The sequence below is a fragment of the Lissotriton helveticus genome, chromosome 10 (genome assembly GCF_964261635.1).
Source record: "Lissotriton helveticus chromosome 10, aLisHel1.1, whole genome shotgun sequence".
Taxonomy (NCBI): Eukaryota; Metazoa; Chordata; class Amphibia; order Caudata; family Salamandridae; genus Lissotriton; species Lissotriton helveticus.
Window position 1 is genome coordinate 823344352 of NC_136071.1, and position 15744 is coordinate 823360095.

General features: G+C 43.7%; 1 protein-coding gene across 1 annotated transcript in view; it reads right to left on the reverse strand.

Moving 5' to 3' along the window:
* MYO3A (myosin IIIA) overlaps positions 1–15744 on the reverse strand; it is an 869350-nt gene that overhangs the window by 160046 nt on the left and 693560 nt on the right. The window contains exon 29 of the mRNA XM_078662798.1: positions 9604–10402. Within this exon, the coding sequence (XP_078518924.1) occupies positions 9604–10402 (799 nt within the window). The remainder of the gene's footprint in view (positions 1–9603; positions 10403–15744) is intronic.

Below are 15744 nucleotides of genomic sequence, written 5' to 3' on the forward strand. Positions count from 1 at the left end.
TCACTTGAGCACTAACACGCCCTCTTTTTATTCCTGGCCACTACTGTCATTCCTGTTGGTCTTCCTCCATGTGGAGGTCAGCATAACATACAAAGGAAAAGACCCAATGATAATGCTGCTGCGGCACTGAATGGCGGAGAACCAAGATATACCGCTTGACCCTAGTGTTCGCATATGAGGGTTTTTTTACTAACATGACCCCCATGCACGTTATCATAGACCCTAGGAACACAGGACAAGTGGTTCATTCCCCCCCCCCCCTACTTGATTTTTCATATTGTCAGATTACGGCAGTGCTGTGTGAAGTAGTTTTAAAATAAATGTTTGTGTAATTTAAACTGATTAATCTTATGTCTACAGGTGCAAGACTTGGATACTTTAGAGCTCATGTTCTGCACTAGTTCCTTCTTCCTGTGTTTTTGAAATGGAACAGTTCCCATGTCTGGCTTTTGTGCCCGCTTCCCAAGAAGTTTGTTTACTTGGTTGAGGAATTTTGCGCCAAGGCAAGTCAGGATGTTGGATGTACCCTCCATCCAGTGGATCACTGCCTGTCTGCATGTTCGAATTTTGAGGACTTTAAAAATGACTTTTATAAGAATCTTCCTTAGGTCACTGACGTAGTAACCATCCACACATTTCAGGTGATGTTATCAGCAGAATGCTAGGAAACTATCAATATTAAATGCTTGTAATCAGGTCAAATTTAAATCATCACATGCTGTATGCCACAAAGGGTATTACCACAGCACTGTCTCCCCAACTCAAATTGAATTATCATTCAGTTAAGAACTTTAAATGTGTTTTAGAATTGCAATATTTTGTCTACATTAGCATATTAGTTTTGGAATATACACATATTTTTCTATCAAAATCACTTTCAAATTTTAGCAATCAAATCAGGTTTTCTTTGTTAGAAAATACACAGTCCCTAAACATCAGCTTTTCGTTTTCATTGAGTACCGCCATGTAAAAATGCCTCTGATGGACACATTCTGCTCCAGGTATAGGAATCATAGGCCATGCCTGCTCACCATAACACTAAGAATGTCTTTGTTATTCTTATAATGCCCACCATTAAACCAGGGTTACCACTGTGCCACAGCTGGAGTCCCAACATATATCCTCTATGGCCATTATTGTTGGAGAAGCGGTTGCCACTCTGTCAGGAATGGCTAAAAGCAGACCAGTCCTGCTCTTAATATGTCAGCAATGGCAGCAAGTATGTAATTAATAGACTTGTATGCAAAAAATTGTCAAGGATGAAAATATTGTTGCTAAGGCACAATTATACCATGAACGGGAACAATTGCATCAGAGATAATACTCTAATGATGGGGACCAACATACATATTTGGCAGTCCTTGACACTAGGAGTAGCTTTCAGGTTTCAACACTGTTTATTAGGGAAGGACACAATGTCATACACCCACACAAAAATGAATGTGAAGCTTCTAATTTTCTCTGCCCTGGATGCATACTCTCTTCTCCTCAGCTCTTTGGTTGATCATGCACCCAACAAACACATTTTTGCTCTAGTTCTTGCAGTCATACACTTTGGTGGGTCAGCACTGGTACTGCAGCCACTATTTTTTATGTTACACATGGTGCGACTGATAGAACACGGTGTATAACAGGGCCAATCTCTTTCTTAGGTAGATTTAAAGTGGATAAAAATGGTGCATGTGGCAGACTCATAGGCCAACACAGTAGCTTTCACATGCTTCAGCACCCTCCACATACTCTGTAAGACCTTCAAATGGATCCCCCCCCGAATCCAGGAAGAGCGTCACCCATGCACTCTTCACAAGCAGGCTGGACTATGGGAACGCCCTCTATGCCGGAAACAACACATCTCTACACCACAAACTCCAGAGTCCAGACTGTCCAGAATGCAGAAGCCAGACTCGTCCTCAATATCCCACCACAAGACCATATCACTCAGCACCTACGAGACCTCCACTAGCTCCTTTTAAAAAAAAAAAACCTTCAAGCTGCTCACACATCTGCAAAGCCCTCCACAACACACGACCCCAATACCTCAACAAAAGAATCTCCTTATACGTCCCCAAGAAAAACCTCTGCTCCGCTGACCAGGCCTTGGCCGAACTCACCCGCATCCACAGAGCCAGAACAGGAGGCAGCTCCTTCTCCTACATCGCGGGCAAGACCTGGAACGAACTACCTCTCAACATCAGACGAAGCCACACACTTCAAGCATTCAGGAAGAGCATGGCTTTCCGAATTACCATAGCTGCCCAAATCCCCCGCGATTTGAGGCCCTCACGTGTGACTAGTGTGCTCTATAAATCCCTGATTGATTGATTGATAGGCCAACACGGTGTGTGTTTGAGTGTTATCAAGAGGCCCTGCCATTGGTTTGGCTGTTTAACTCTTACATGTAATGAAACGAGCAGTGCTGCATTCTTTAATATGCACAGAATCTCTGAGATCGGATTGGTTTGGCATCACTTCTGAGAGCTACTTTGAGGGTACAGGTGAGTTACCAGTAGCTCCCGAGCTACTGATTGGAGACCGCTGGTCTAGAGTGGCGTGGTGGGTGAAAAACAATGGACTGGAATGTGGCCAGTGCATCCGCCTATGGCTGAGATTAATTCAGGTGCTCTAGCCATCTTCTTGTTGGTTATTGCATATTTAGAGACAACCCGCTAACATCTTAAATTTGAACTCCTTAAAAAAGAAAATGGGATTTCAAATTGAAACAAAATATATAATTCCATATCATAAAATATATGAAAAAGAACATATGCTGTAATGCTTTTTGGATTTGCCATTGACCACATGCCCATTGCAGCCAAATTTAGTAGCTGCCACTCCAGCAGTGCCCGATTCATGTATACTTTTGTTTGCTGGACACCCTGGACATCTCGACGGAGGAGAAACCACGGGGCTGAATTGACCTTTTGCTGCCCGCTGTAAATCGCCTGCCTGTTCTTCTACCTCTCGCGTTTCCCGCTCCGCGGGAAACGCTCGCAGCTGGTGTGACGTGGTGCTTGAGGAGGCTTAGAACACCATCGTCCATAATACACCTGGGCCTGAAGCCGCCTCCCCGTCATGCCCCCCACAGGTGGGATAAAGGCGAGTCCTGAACTGTGCATCGTGGGAGACCTTACTTTTGTTTGCTGGACACCCTGGACATCTCGACGGAGGAGAAACCACGGGGCTGAATTGACCTTTTGCTGCCCGCTGTAAATCGCCTGCCTGTTCTTCCACCTCTCGCGTTTCCCGCTCCACGGGAAACGCTCGCAGCTGGTGTGACGTGGTGCTTGAGGAGGCTTAGAATGCCATCGCCCATAATACACCTGGGCCTGAAGCCGCCTCCCCGTCACGCCCCCCACAGGTGGGATAAAGGCGAGTCCTGAACTGTGCATCGTGGGAGACCTTACTTTTGTTTGCTGGACACCCTGGACATCTCGACGGAGGAGAAACCACGGGGCTGAATTGACCTTTTGCTGCCCGCTGTAAATCGCCTGCCTGTTCTTCCACCTCTCGCGTTTCCCTCTCCGCGGGAAACGCTCGCAGCTGGTGTGACGTGGTGCTTGAGGAGGCTTAGAACACCATCGCCCATAATACACCTGGGCCTGAAGCCGCCTCCCCGTCACGCCCCCCACAGGTGGGATAAAGGCGAGTCCTGAACCGCGCATCGTGGTACGCGCGCGGTCGGCGCCGGGAGAAGCCCGGGACAAGGGCGGGACAGTCCAAGACTGGCCACGACTGGACTGGACCAGACCCCCTGGGAAAATTGCATTTTGGCGCCTATACTGACTGTCCTGGGATAAATACAATTACAACAACTTTGGTAAGGGGTACTAGCCAGATATACAAATAATTTGTTTTATACCAGCTTTATATATGTCTAAACAAAAAACCCCTATTGCCCCCGCCAACACCATGGATAATTATTTAGTGCAGGTGGTGGCAAAAATAAATAACGAGCGGAGGTCTTCTCTGGGACTTAGTACCTCCTCAACATCTTCCCAAAGGGAGAATTTAGGCATGAATGCGATGGATTCTGACCCAATAATTGAAATAGATTCATTTACCCAGCAAAATAATGTAAATCCATTGCTAAATGCTTCTACAGTCCCAAATTTAGACATTGATGTAGATATAGCACATGGGGATGACATAGAGGTTTTCCAAAATGATTTAGAGTTAGTCGAGGATTCTCCATCTCCACTGGCGCCTGTTCCTGCCCCAAGAGTAGTGAGAGGGGATGCTAAGATTCACTCTAAAAGAGAAGGCCTGCAGTCCAATAGGAAAAGACCTGCAACCCCCCCGACTAAGAGTGACATAGTAGGAAAAGTGGGAGAAGAAAATAGCAGTACAGGTTGGGACGATGCCATTTTAAAAAAACTTATGGGCATGTTGGATACTAAATTAAATCGGATAATTAAACCGCTGCTGTCAAAAATCGACCACCTCACTGATAAAGTTGGTAAATTGGAATCCCTCCTAAAAATTACTAACGACAATGTGGGGGAAATACCTAGTTTGGTATCAGATAAAATTGATGAAAAGCAATCTATGGTAAATCCACCAGGGGGAATAGTAGACGCATTAGCTCCCATTCAGTTAACTAGATTAAATCTTGCCATGCAACCAGATAACCCTGTAGCTGTTGGCTCCCCAGCAATTTCAAGGAACAATACAGATCCAGAACACAATATAGAAATAGGCCCTGTGGAACTAATCGTTGAAGCTTCACCTCTGATTCTTGTTCTCGCAAATGTTCCACCCCTGAATTCAGGCCAGACCGAGCTACCTGACTCCTGGTTGAATAAAGCCCTGCAATGGCTGAGTAATAATATGCATATTTCTCCCTGGGGAAAACAAAAGTTGTCAGAGGACTTGGTATCAGCAAGACGAGTAAAGTGGATAGGGAATAAACCTAAGAAATTTGCGGGGGACTGTGTGGTATTGAACCTCAAGGGCCCAGAAGTTTTATCGGAAATTCTGCTTAATCTATTCCCCCTCCAGCCTAGAACCGCAGAATTAATACCACTCACGCTGGACTTCTTCTATAGCAGAAGAGGACTAGTGGCAAAGCCAAGTGTAATAAGGACCAAGTGGTCAGTTGTGGGTGGTAGAAGGGCAAGGGATGGTCACCTTTGTGACTGGGGGTTGAACTTGGAAAACAGATTTTCGGCTCTATCTAATTTAAACGAATGCGATTGACTCGCAGAATGCAAACATTTGTTACTCAAACCACAGGAACTGCAAACTAATGGAAGGCCAGATAACATTGTATGCAAACATTCTAATGCACAGATAATAGGATTTAGGGAATCCCGAGTTGCACATTCTGGAGAGGCAGATAAAGACCCATATGATAAAAATAGGGAAACGGCAGAGAAAGAAGAAATATGGGAAGGCGGTAAAATAACAAACGTTGACCCTGCTAAAAATGGCGTGGAGATGGCCCACCTAGGGCTACACTTAGGAGAACCCCCGTTAACCCTTATCTCATGGAATATAGCAGGCATAGCGAATAAGATAGCTACAACAGAATGGGTTGATTTTATTGACCAGCATGATATCATCATGCTACAGGAAACGTGGTCGATAAACCCAGTTTTCCGCCAGGGGGTACTTACATTTTCATATACCAGCAACCAGAAATCGCTTAGGACGCCCCTCCGGAGGCTTAATAACCTGGATTCGCCAGTCACTGAATTGTTCAATAACACGAAGATCTTTACCATCTAATTATATTCTAACGCTTAACATTAGATGGGACAGCGGCCAAGAACTCGCTCTGTTTAATGTTTATGCTAGGGGGGTTGGTGGCGGCAAATCCTCAGAAGTAGTAACAATTTTAGAACAGGATGTTCAACAGTTAACTCTTCGACCTCACATTATTGTGGGCGGGGACTTCAATTCCACCTTCGAACCCATGGGTGAAGAGGATAGGATTTTGTCCGAGGAGGAGGACATGAAGTGGGGAATATCTCAGCTGGAGGTCCCCGCCATTAAAAGATGGAGTGCTGTGGCAATCCAGCTAAAGAGTCTCTGCCTAGCAAGTGGCCTGAGAGCGGTAAATGGGCGCACGCCCTCTGATTTAAAAGGGAATAACACATTTGACAATGGCCGTGCATCTAGCAGAATTGATTATCTTTTGGTAGATGTAAGGGCCTGGAGCAAAGTGATAGACATGGTTGTAAAAGTAAGAATGGAAAGTGATCATAATCCCTTGTGTTTGACCTTTCACTCTTATAACAAGTTAACTGAATATGTCAACAAAAATGAGCGGTTGACGCAGGATGTTGTGTGCTCAAACAACCAGCGCCACTTGAAATGGAGAATGTTGATAGAAGATGAAGCAAAAATAGAGGACCTCAAGAAAGTTGTTATAGAGGAAATAAATAATATCAAGCCCCATTGTGAGAATCCAAATTTTCAGAACTACATGATGGAGGCACATAAAAACCTCTTTTGTAAACTTCAAACCTTCTTCACTAAAACTGTATGCCCAAGCAGAGTCAAAAAAGAACAGCCAAGGCAGGGATGGTATGATAAGAGCTGTAGACAGGCACGACATAATTTAAGCACTGTACTAAGAACGGGGAATGCCACAGCTGTTAGGAAGGCGAGAGACAGCTATAGATTGACCCAAAAACATGCCAGGAAATGTTGGGATGAAGAATGCTGGCGCGAGCTGAAGCAGGCTTGCGCAGCCAAGGATTCCAAGTTATTCTGGGCCACAGTAAAATGGGATAGGGGAGGAGTAGCTGCACAACCACAAAACCATGTTGCAGAAAATTTATGGATTGAGTTTTTCCAACCGCAGTATGCCCGCAACCCACTGCATAGTTTTGATCCCCCCCCTCCAACTGTCTTTTTCAAACACCAAATATTTAATGAAAAAGATGTTAACTTGGCTTTGGATTGTGTAGCAGGGGGAAAAGCACCGGGTATGGATGGAATACCGGCAGATGTGTTCCTATCTGACCGGAATTCATGGTGTACTTACTTCATGTGGCTGGCTAACGCAGTGGCTATGGGAGGGGATGTGCCCGCTTCATGGAAGGGAGCGGAAATCATCCCTATATTTAAAAAAGGTGACAAAACCCAGGCAAAAAACTACAGGCCTATCAGTCTTATTGACACAGCGCAAAAACTCCTGGGGCGCTTAGTTCAGAACAAACTGCAACAATGGATTGACGAAAAGAATATATTGTCACCATACCAAGCAGGGTTCCGCCCCTTGACCAGCAGTGTTGACCAAGTTTTTTACTTTATAGCCATTTATTGGAGAAACGTCACATTAAAAAAAGGCACATTGTATGCGGTCTTTGTGGATTTAAAAGCTGCCTTTGACCTGGTCCCAAGAGAAAAACTGTGGCAGACTATGGCTGATGTAGGCCTAAGCCAAGAACTCCTCACTTTGCTAGTGCGTCTCCATGAAAAAAAAATTGCAAAAATTAGGTGGGGCAAACAGGGAGAAGTGACTGAGCCCTTTCCGGTGGAGCAAGGGGTGAGGCAAGGGTGTGTCCTGGCGCCAACTTTATTCTCAATTTATATAAATGGCATTGTTGACTATTTAAATAAATTCCCAAGCGATGCCCCAACCATAGCAGGCTCACATGTCCCCGTCCTAATGTTTGCGGACGATACTCTTTTACTTTCACGTACACCAGGTGGTCTTCAAAAAGTGGTTGATGCCTTTGGTGAATTTTGCGATAGTCGGGGCCTTGAACTGAATACCACCAAGACCAAATTTATGTGCCTCAACCACCAGTCCACGTTTAAAGGTGCGATAACGTACAAGGGTACTCCACTTGAGAAAGTTGATGCTTTTTCCTACCTAGGAATTATTCTACAGGGTGATATGAAATGGAAATCGCATATCAACACGGCAATACTAAAGTTTAGTCAGCTTGCAGGCGTAGTCGCCCTCAAACATAGAACCTCGCTGACAAAACCTATAAACTGTGCCCTTGAAATTTATAAAATGAAAGTATTGAGCGCCTGCTTATATGGTTCCGAACTCTGGGGTTTTTCAAATCTAGGAGATTTCGGGCGGGCAGAAAATAGATTTTTACGAGGGCTCGTAATGGCCCCCCAAAGCACACCCATAATCCCATTAAAGCTGGACCTCGGCAGGAATAATATTGAGGACATAGCCCGGCTACGGCCACTGTTGTATTGGAGGCGCCTGATGGTGACCCCAGAGCTAAGTCACTATGTCAATGCCTTGTCAGATGTTGTTAAGAATGATCGTTTTCATTGTATTGTATGGTTAAAAGAATTGCGGGGCCTACTTGTAAAGTTAAAACTGGATTATTTATGGGGTAACACGGATGTAACTTGCTTTCCCTCGAAAGCAAAACTGAAAGAAATGTATTGGGAGATGGTGTATTCATCAATGTATTGCAAAAGATCTGTATCCAACTTGTCATCTCGCTTTCTGGACATTAAAATGTTCCCATTGTGCGAACTTTATTGGGACATAATTGAACGCCCGTATGACCGGAAATTATATTTCCAATTCCGTGTTGGAACACTTCCAGTGAATGCCTTTAAGAAACATTGGTCCCCGATGTGGGATGAAGGTTGTCATCACTGCAAAGATCAAATAGAGCACATTTCCCATCTATTGTTCTGTTGCCCTTTATATGCAGGCCCACGGCGTAAATGGTTAAAACCAGTTTGTTTAAATATTGGAACTCGCAGCCAATCGACAGCACTCAGAATATTAGAATCTGACTGCTCCACACCATTCGTGATTGCGGTGGCAAAATTTCTTGCTTGGTCCTGGGTAATTCGCACCCGTACATTACTGTTAAATGCAACATAATGAAGTCTGGTTGCCATGTTTAAATGTTTTCCTTCTGAATTTTAATCTTTTTTATTAATTGAAATGAATTTTGTACAAATTTTATTTGCATGAAGTATTCGACTGTCACTTGTTTACTATGTATTTAAAATTATTTTTTTTTGTTTTAATATTTATTGTATAGGGTTAGGATGGATGCTTTTATGACAAATGTCGAATAAAGCTTTACATTGATTTGAATTGTATATGTTAAGTTTGGGTCCATTCTGCAGCCACTATGACACCCAAAGGACCCTGGCAACTGAGCTCTCTTTGTTCCTTAATGATGAACATATGCATTGTTCTCAATCTTCAACTACAGACCGTGCTCACCTTGTGTTTGTTTGGGAAATAAAAGAAGGACACACAACCTATAACAATTTTGCTTAGCTGATGTCTTACCTACTGACAGCGAGTTTCCAAATGTTCAATTAGAAACAAAATGTATACATTATCTTTAAATACCCAGCATTATCATGTATCAAAAAGCCACATAATCACACATATTATCAATGGATAATCACAATGGCGGAAGAAGATAGAGAGGAGAAAATATATATTTTTTGAATAAAGATGGAAAAAATCATGAAAGCAAATAAATCAACTACTTTTCCACAGCGAAAGGCTAAACCCTGCTGCTTCACATCCACATAGCACTAAATGTCCTTAAAAAATGTTGAGCAAAATATTTAAAATACACTTTGTAGCGGCACAGCAATGTATGAAAAGGTTCCAGTGCATTTCAAGATACAAAACAGGCCTCTTACCTGGGAAGTTAAGCTAACTACGTCATGTTCTTCCATCTTGGACTTATCGTTGTGTTCGTTCTTATCCTGGCGAGGTGCCCTCTCATTTTGTTGAGGTCTGTTTTTGCTGGGCAGTTTACCATCTGTTTTCAGTTGTTCCCTTTGCCTATATCCCCTGTAATGACTTTGAATTACTACTGCTGCATTCTCTTGGTCACTTAACCCTTGATTTTTTGATTCATTTCTATCCCTTGATGATTCTTTCTTAACCAGAGTTCTATTGCCTGCATCGTCCTTGCTTGCTTCCAATGGGTTTTGTTGTTTCCTGTCAGTGAAATCAGTTGTCCTTTTCATTGAGGGTCTGCTTGTGTGGTAGCCTTGATCCTCAAAATCCCCTAGATCCTGGTCTGGAATTTTTTTTTCAACGTCCGCTTTATTTGTCTTTGTGGGCATTTTTCCTTTTTCACTCAGTACCTTCCTATCGTGATATCCACGATAATTGCTTTGAATAACTATAGCAGCTTTTTCGTCTCTCTCTTTAGCAATGTCATCCTCCTTTTCATCATTTTGTCTAGTTCCTTTGGGTGTGGCTGGCGACACCTCCTGCACAGTTGCATCCTGGTGTCTCTCTTTTAGTTTCTTTCTCTCTCTGTATCCTCTGTAGTTGCTCTGAATTACAACAGCTGCTTCATCCTCATTGGCGCCAGAGTTACATTTCTTCATATCTGTGTCGATTTCTTTGCTTTGCAGAATGTCATTGTCTTCTGTTATTCTATCAGGAGTTTGATTTGAATTGTGTTTTTTCATTTGCATTGATTCCCTATAAAATAACAACAAACGTTACAAAGTGAGGAGAAGCAGCAACATGCAGAGTAGATTTTATATAACTATATTAAACACGCATTGGCAAAGCCAATAGGTCTCGGCAATGCAAGAGTGATTGGCTTAGTCAATGTTAGTGTATTCACAGGCCAAAGCACCGAAGCATCAAACGCTCTATCTATATGAGGAAAGGGAGGAGTTATAGTAGAGGGGTAGGAGGGAGAGTTGGGGTTGAATGGTACCACAAATGAAAAAAGAAACAGTGTAGAAATGAGTTGAGTGGAAAGGAAATGATCAAGTGAGAGGTGTCAAGCAAAAGACAATAAGAAGAAGGGAATGGGAAGTGAAAGAGGGGAGGAAGGGGCGATAGGTGGAGAGAGGTAAAATGGAGGAAGGGTGGAAGCGGAAGGAAGGCAGGGAGAAAAACGAAAGAAGAAAATCTACAATAGGATGTGAGAGGTAGGGGGTATGGAGGGCTGAATACGAGAGGAAGTGAAAGGCGTGGACATGAGGAGACAGAAAAGTGAGAGAGGAGCAAAGGGGGAATTATAGAGGGAGAGAGCAGCGGATTGGGAAGAAGAGGAAAGTAGGAGAGAGGTGAGGAGGGCAGACAGAGAAGACAATGAAAAGGGAGTTGAGACAGTAAAGGGGAGATAGTGGAGATGAGAGAGGGAAGTGAAGGAAAGGAAAGCTGAGTTGAGAAAGAAGAGGGAAGGCAGCAGAGTTTGTAAGTGAGGAGTATTGAAGCAGAGAAGGAGTTTTATGGAGAGCAGAGGTCCAGATAGGAAATGGGAGAAGTGAAGATAGAGGAGAGAGTAGGAAAGTAGGGAAGTAGGCTAACTGGATGGCGAGAGAAGGTGAGTGAGGGCTATGAAGAGAAGGAGATGAAGTGGGAAGGAAGAGGAGGACTGTGGGCTAGTGGTGATGAAAGGGCGAGAGGAAAATATGTGAACTTTCCAAAAAAGATGACAGAAGGGAAAGTAGAGAGGGACCAGGGTCAATGGGTAGCGTGAGGAGGGATAATGCAGGCGGGAGAGTAGTGGAAAAGAAAGATGCGGAGAGAGGGGACAGACCTGCTGGAGATTACAATAACAGAGGAGGGAGAGCAGGGGAAAGGAAGGAGAAGAGCTGGGTACCGGAGATGAAAAGGGCGGGAAGAAAAAACAAAGAACATGACAGGACGGGTAGCAAGTGAAAAAAGCCACGAGGGCGACAGTGGAGGAGTAGGAAAGGACGATGATAGAGGAGGTGGGGGAAGGAAAAACTATATAATAGAGAAGAAAGAAGTAGAGGAGGTATACTGGGTGGTAACTAGAGAAGAGCTTGTAAAAGTGAGGGGAAAAAGGAGGGTGACAGAAGCGAAGATGGAGAGGAGTCAAGGGTCGGGGAGTGGAGTGGAAGAAGTGAGGTGTAAATGAAGGCGGGATGGGAGATGTTGTTTATGAAGGAGCTATAGATGGAGACCAAAGGGAGATGAGACATGGATGGAGGAGATAAAACAAATTGTACTAAAATTGAACAAAAAAACAGAGAAATAATGCCATGCTATTTTTAACATATTAAATGACTGAACCATTGGCTTCGAAAGGGCCTCTTAGTCCTACCAGATGAACTGCGGTTGAAGGAAAAAAGCTGACTACTATTAAGAGACACATCAGAGAGAGGAGGGATGAGGAATGCCAGATGAGAAGTGGGTGGGGTCAAGGGGAGACGAGGGGTGGGAGCAACACAATGAGAAATGATGACAAAGAAGCAAAGAAGACGGGGGTATAGACAGTTCTTGGAAGAGGTCTGGGAGGGAGAGTAGAAGGGGTGAGGAATGACAAGAAGTGAGAAAGGTGACATGAAAAAAATAAGTGGTATGGAACAGACAGGAAAGGGAAGTAAAAAAAAAAGCACTGTGATAAGCACTATGATGCGGCCAGCACTTGACATGTCATAGTGCTTTTTTTCCTTATGAAGGGTGGGGGAGGGGCAGCAAGGGCAATGGGACTGTGTGGGGTGGGAGGGAAAAGGCCACATGCACATACAAAGGGAGAGTGGTGCTGGGAGGGAAAGACAACACGGACAACGTGAGGGTGAGATGTAGGAGGAAAGATGATTATTAGTGCAAAATTTGTGATATAAGGCCAATGGTTTCAGATGCTGTTTCCCTACTTCACTGAAATATGTACCATTATATTATATTAATGGTGTAACCCAGTCTCCCCCAGAACCTGGGAAATCAAATGGTATGCAACAACAATCGGTTCTGTGGGGGAAGCGCTATTTTTTTTACAAAACATTATTTAATCCCCTATGTCACTAGGGATTGACAAGTAAATTGCGCAGAAAAACACATTAGCCACTGAAAAATAAAATGCCACCAACAAAGAAATTTAACAGTATATTGTCAATCATATATCGTGAAGTGATGCAGATAATATATCACTGGACCACACAGGACTGTTACGTAATATATACAATAACGAAATAAGAAATACAAAAAAAACAAATATCAAGACTGAAACTTAATAAATACAAACAACATTACACAGTGTCCCAAGAAAACAAATGACTGTTCAAGCGGATATCCTCCTTTACTTGGATGTATAATCAGCCTGACATAAGTAAGAAGTTTGTCTAGTTATCATTGACATTTTAACCCATTCAGGTTATGTGTTCATCTCAAAACATCACCGCAGTTCTTCATCAGGAATGGGGAACAAATTTGAAAACAGCCTCTGTGGCACACCTCAACACACCCAGTGGCTGTCTACAGTGAATGCACATCCCCACCACCTGTCACTCCAAAACCAGACAGCCAATACTCAAACAGGCAGAGACACACAGAACGGTCAAACAAGAAAATGCCTACTTTCTAAAAATTGCATTTCAAACACACAATTTAAAACCATCTTTACTAAAAGATGTGTTATTAAATTCTGAGCTCAGAGAGCCTACATTTTATTTCTCCATCTTGTCCCAATTGGAAGTTATATTTGTAAGATGTTACAAAGCATTTCCCATTCTAACCTGAGGGACAAGATAGCCTTTCAATAGAGAAAAATGAAATTGGCAGTAGTTCACAATCAGGACATGTCACACACACCAGTACATGTCCTACCTTTCACGTACACTGCACCCTGCCCAGGGGAGTTCCTTGGGCCTACCATATGGGACCCTTACGTATAAGAAAACAGAAGGTTAGGGCGTGGCAAGTGGGTGCTCTTGCCAAGTTGACATGGCAGTTAACAAATTGTGCACATACACTGCAGTGGCAGGTCTGAGACACCTTTTCAGGGCTACTCATGTGGGTGGCACAATCAGTGCTGCAGGCCCACTAGTAGCATTAGATTTACAGGCCATGACACACTGCAGTGCACCTTACTAGGGACTCACCAGTAAATCAAATGTGCCAATCGGGGAGAACCAATTGAAATCACAATGTACACAGGGAGCACTTGCACTTTGACACTGATCAGCAGTGGCAACAAATGCCAAGTCTAACAATATGTCTGTGAAATCAAATCAACAGTCCCTAATATCTCCTCAGACAATGCAGCTGACCTAATGGATATTTTGAAATTAGCCTTGCTTTCTTCCTAACAAGACCCATGGTTCATACCACTGTACCTCATGCCCTGCAACTGTTGGGGTGGAAAAATAGTTTCTCCAAGAAAAAGGAATATACCTAATGGGTGCTCACCTCATTACCCTGTGGCTATGGAGAAATTAAAGAGGTTGCCGGGCTTTCACCTAACAATTACACTGATTTGTAGCAATGTGAACTATTAGATCAAGTGGATGAAAGGTTTGTAAAATCACCAAATGGCAGCTTTGTGTAACGGTCTGTATTCTTCTTTGTGGCAGGACAGTGCTCTTTCAGGCAAGGACCTATGATTCCTTGTTGTATTAATAACAATAAATACAAAATACATCCACTTAAAATGTTCCTTCTAAACTGTCGCTCTCTGACTAAACACGCGGTGGAAATGTCAATCCTCCTCGAGGATATTAACCCTGACGCAATATTCCTAACAGAAACCTGGTTAAGGGAAGAAGCTGACCCAGACATTACCGCCATATTACAGAAGGGATACGGATTACAAAGGGTCGACAGGGTAGAGGGCAGAGGAGGGGGATAAAGCATACTCTTTAAGGATCGTTACCAATGCAGAACTAGTTCTGCGACAATTCCTGCTTGCGAAAGTATGAACTTCGCACTTGACCTATCCCCCACCTTAACTTTCTCCGGCCTACTTATCTACCGCCCCCCAGGCCAAATGGGAGATTTCATGAACCTTCTTCCATCCAAGGTTGCTGAATCTGCAGTCTCTCTGCCTCATTTTACGGTTCTAGGTGATATGAATATTCACTTAGACGATCCTATGGATCCCTTAGCTACCACCTTCCTAAACAGTCTTGCAGCCCTACAAATTGTTCAGAAGGGTTTTGAACCTACACACAACAAAGGTCACCTGCTAGACGCAGTCCTAAGTAATGATCAGAGACTTAAGACTAGGAACCCAGTTCCCCTTCCATGGACCGATCATTTTTTGGTCCCACTCCTCTGGCACATCCCTAGTCCCCTCTCTGTGCCCCCTCGAGCCACATTAAGAGGGAGGGACTGGGCGAAACTATCCACAGACCAGTGGGTAGACTCCCTCTCTACTACTCCTCGGCAGACCGGGGTTGACGTAGATACACTCTACATCCATTATGCCAATTGGCTACAGACCACCTTAGACACACTCGTGCTCCACAAACCCCTCAAAGTGAAAACCAAGTCCAAAAAATCACCTTGGTTCACCCCAGAGCTAAAAGGGTTAAAACAAAACTGCCGGAAGCTTGAGAGAACTTGGAGACGCACTCTCAAGGAACAGGACAGAAGCAGCCATCGAGAGGCAATTAAAAAATATAAAGCGGAAATTATATTGGCACAAGGTTTATTTTACGAGGAGAAAATTACAGCGTCCGCCAATTCCCCGAGGGAAATATTCAGAATTGCGAAATCCTTGACCAGCACCCCCCCAATTCTGCAGGACCCTTGTGAAGCCCAGAATCGCTGTGACAATCAGGCAGAGTACTTTTATCAAAAAATTCAAGCCATCTCTTCATCATTTGACCTGGTCAGTCAACACTCAGTGGGAACAGACACCCTTCCTCCAACCACGGTTTGCCAACCAGCTGAATTCCCACTGCTTGAAGAAGACTTGCTTAATACTCTCATGTTGAAAGTTACAACAGGCTCCCCTTTAGATCCTGCCCCTCCACACCATCTTCTGAATGTCGCGGATATCATTAGACCAGTAATTTTGAATATCGTAAATATGTCAATCACCACAGGGAGAGTACCAG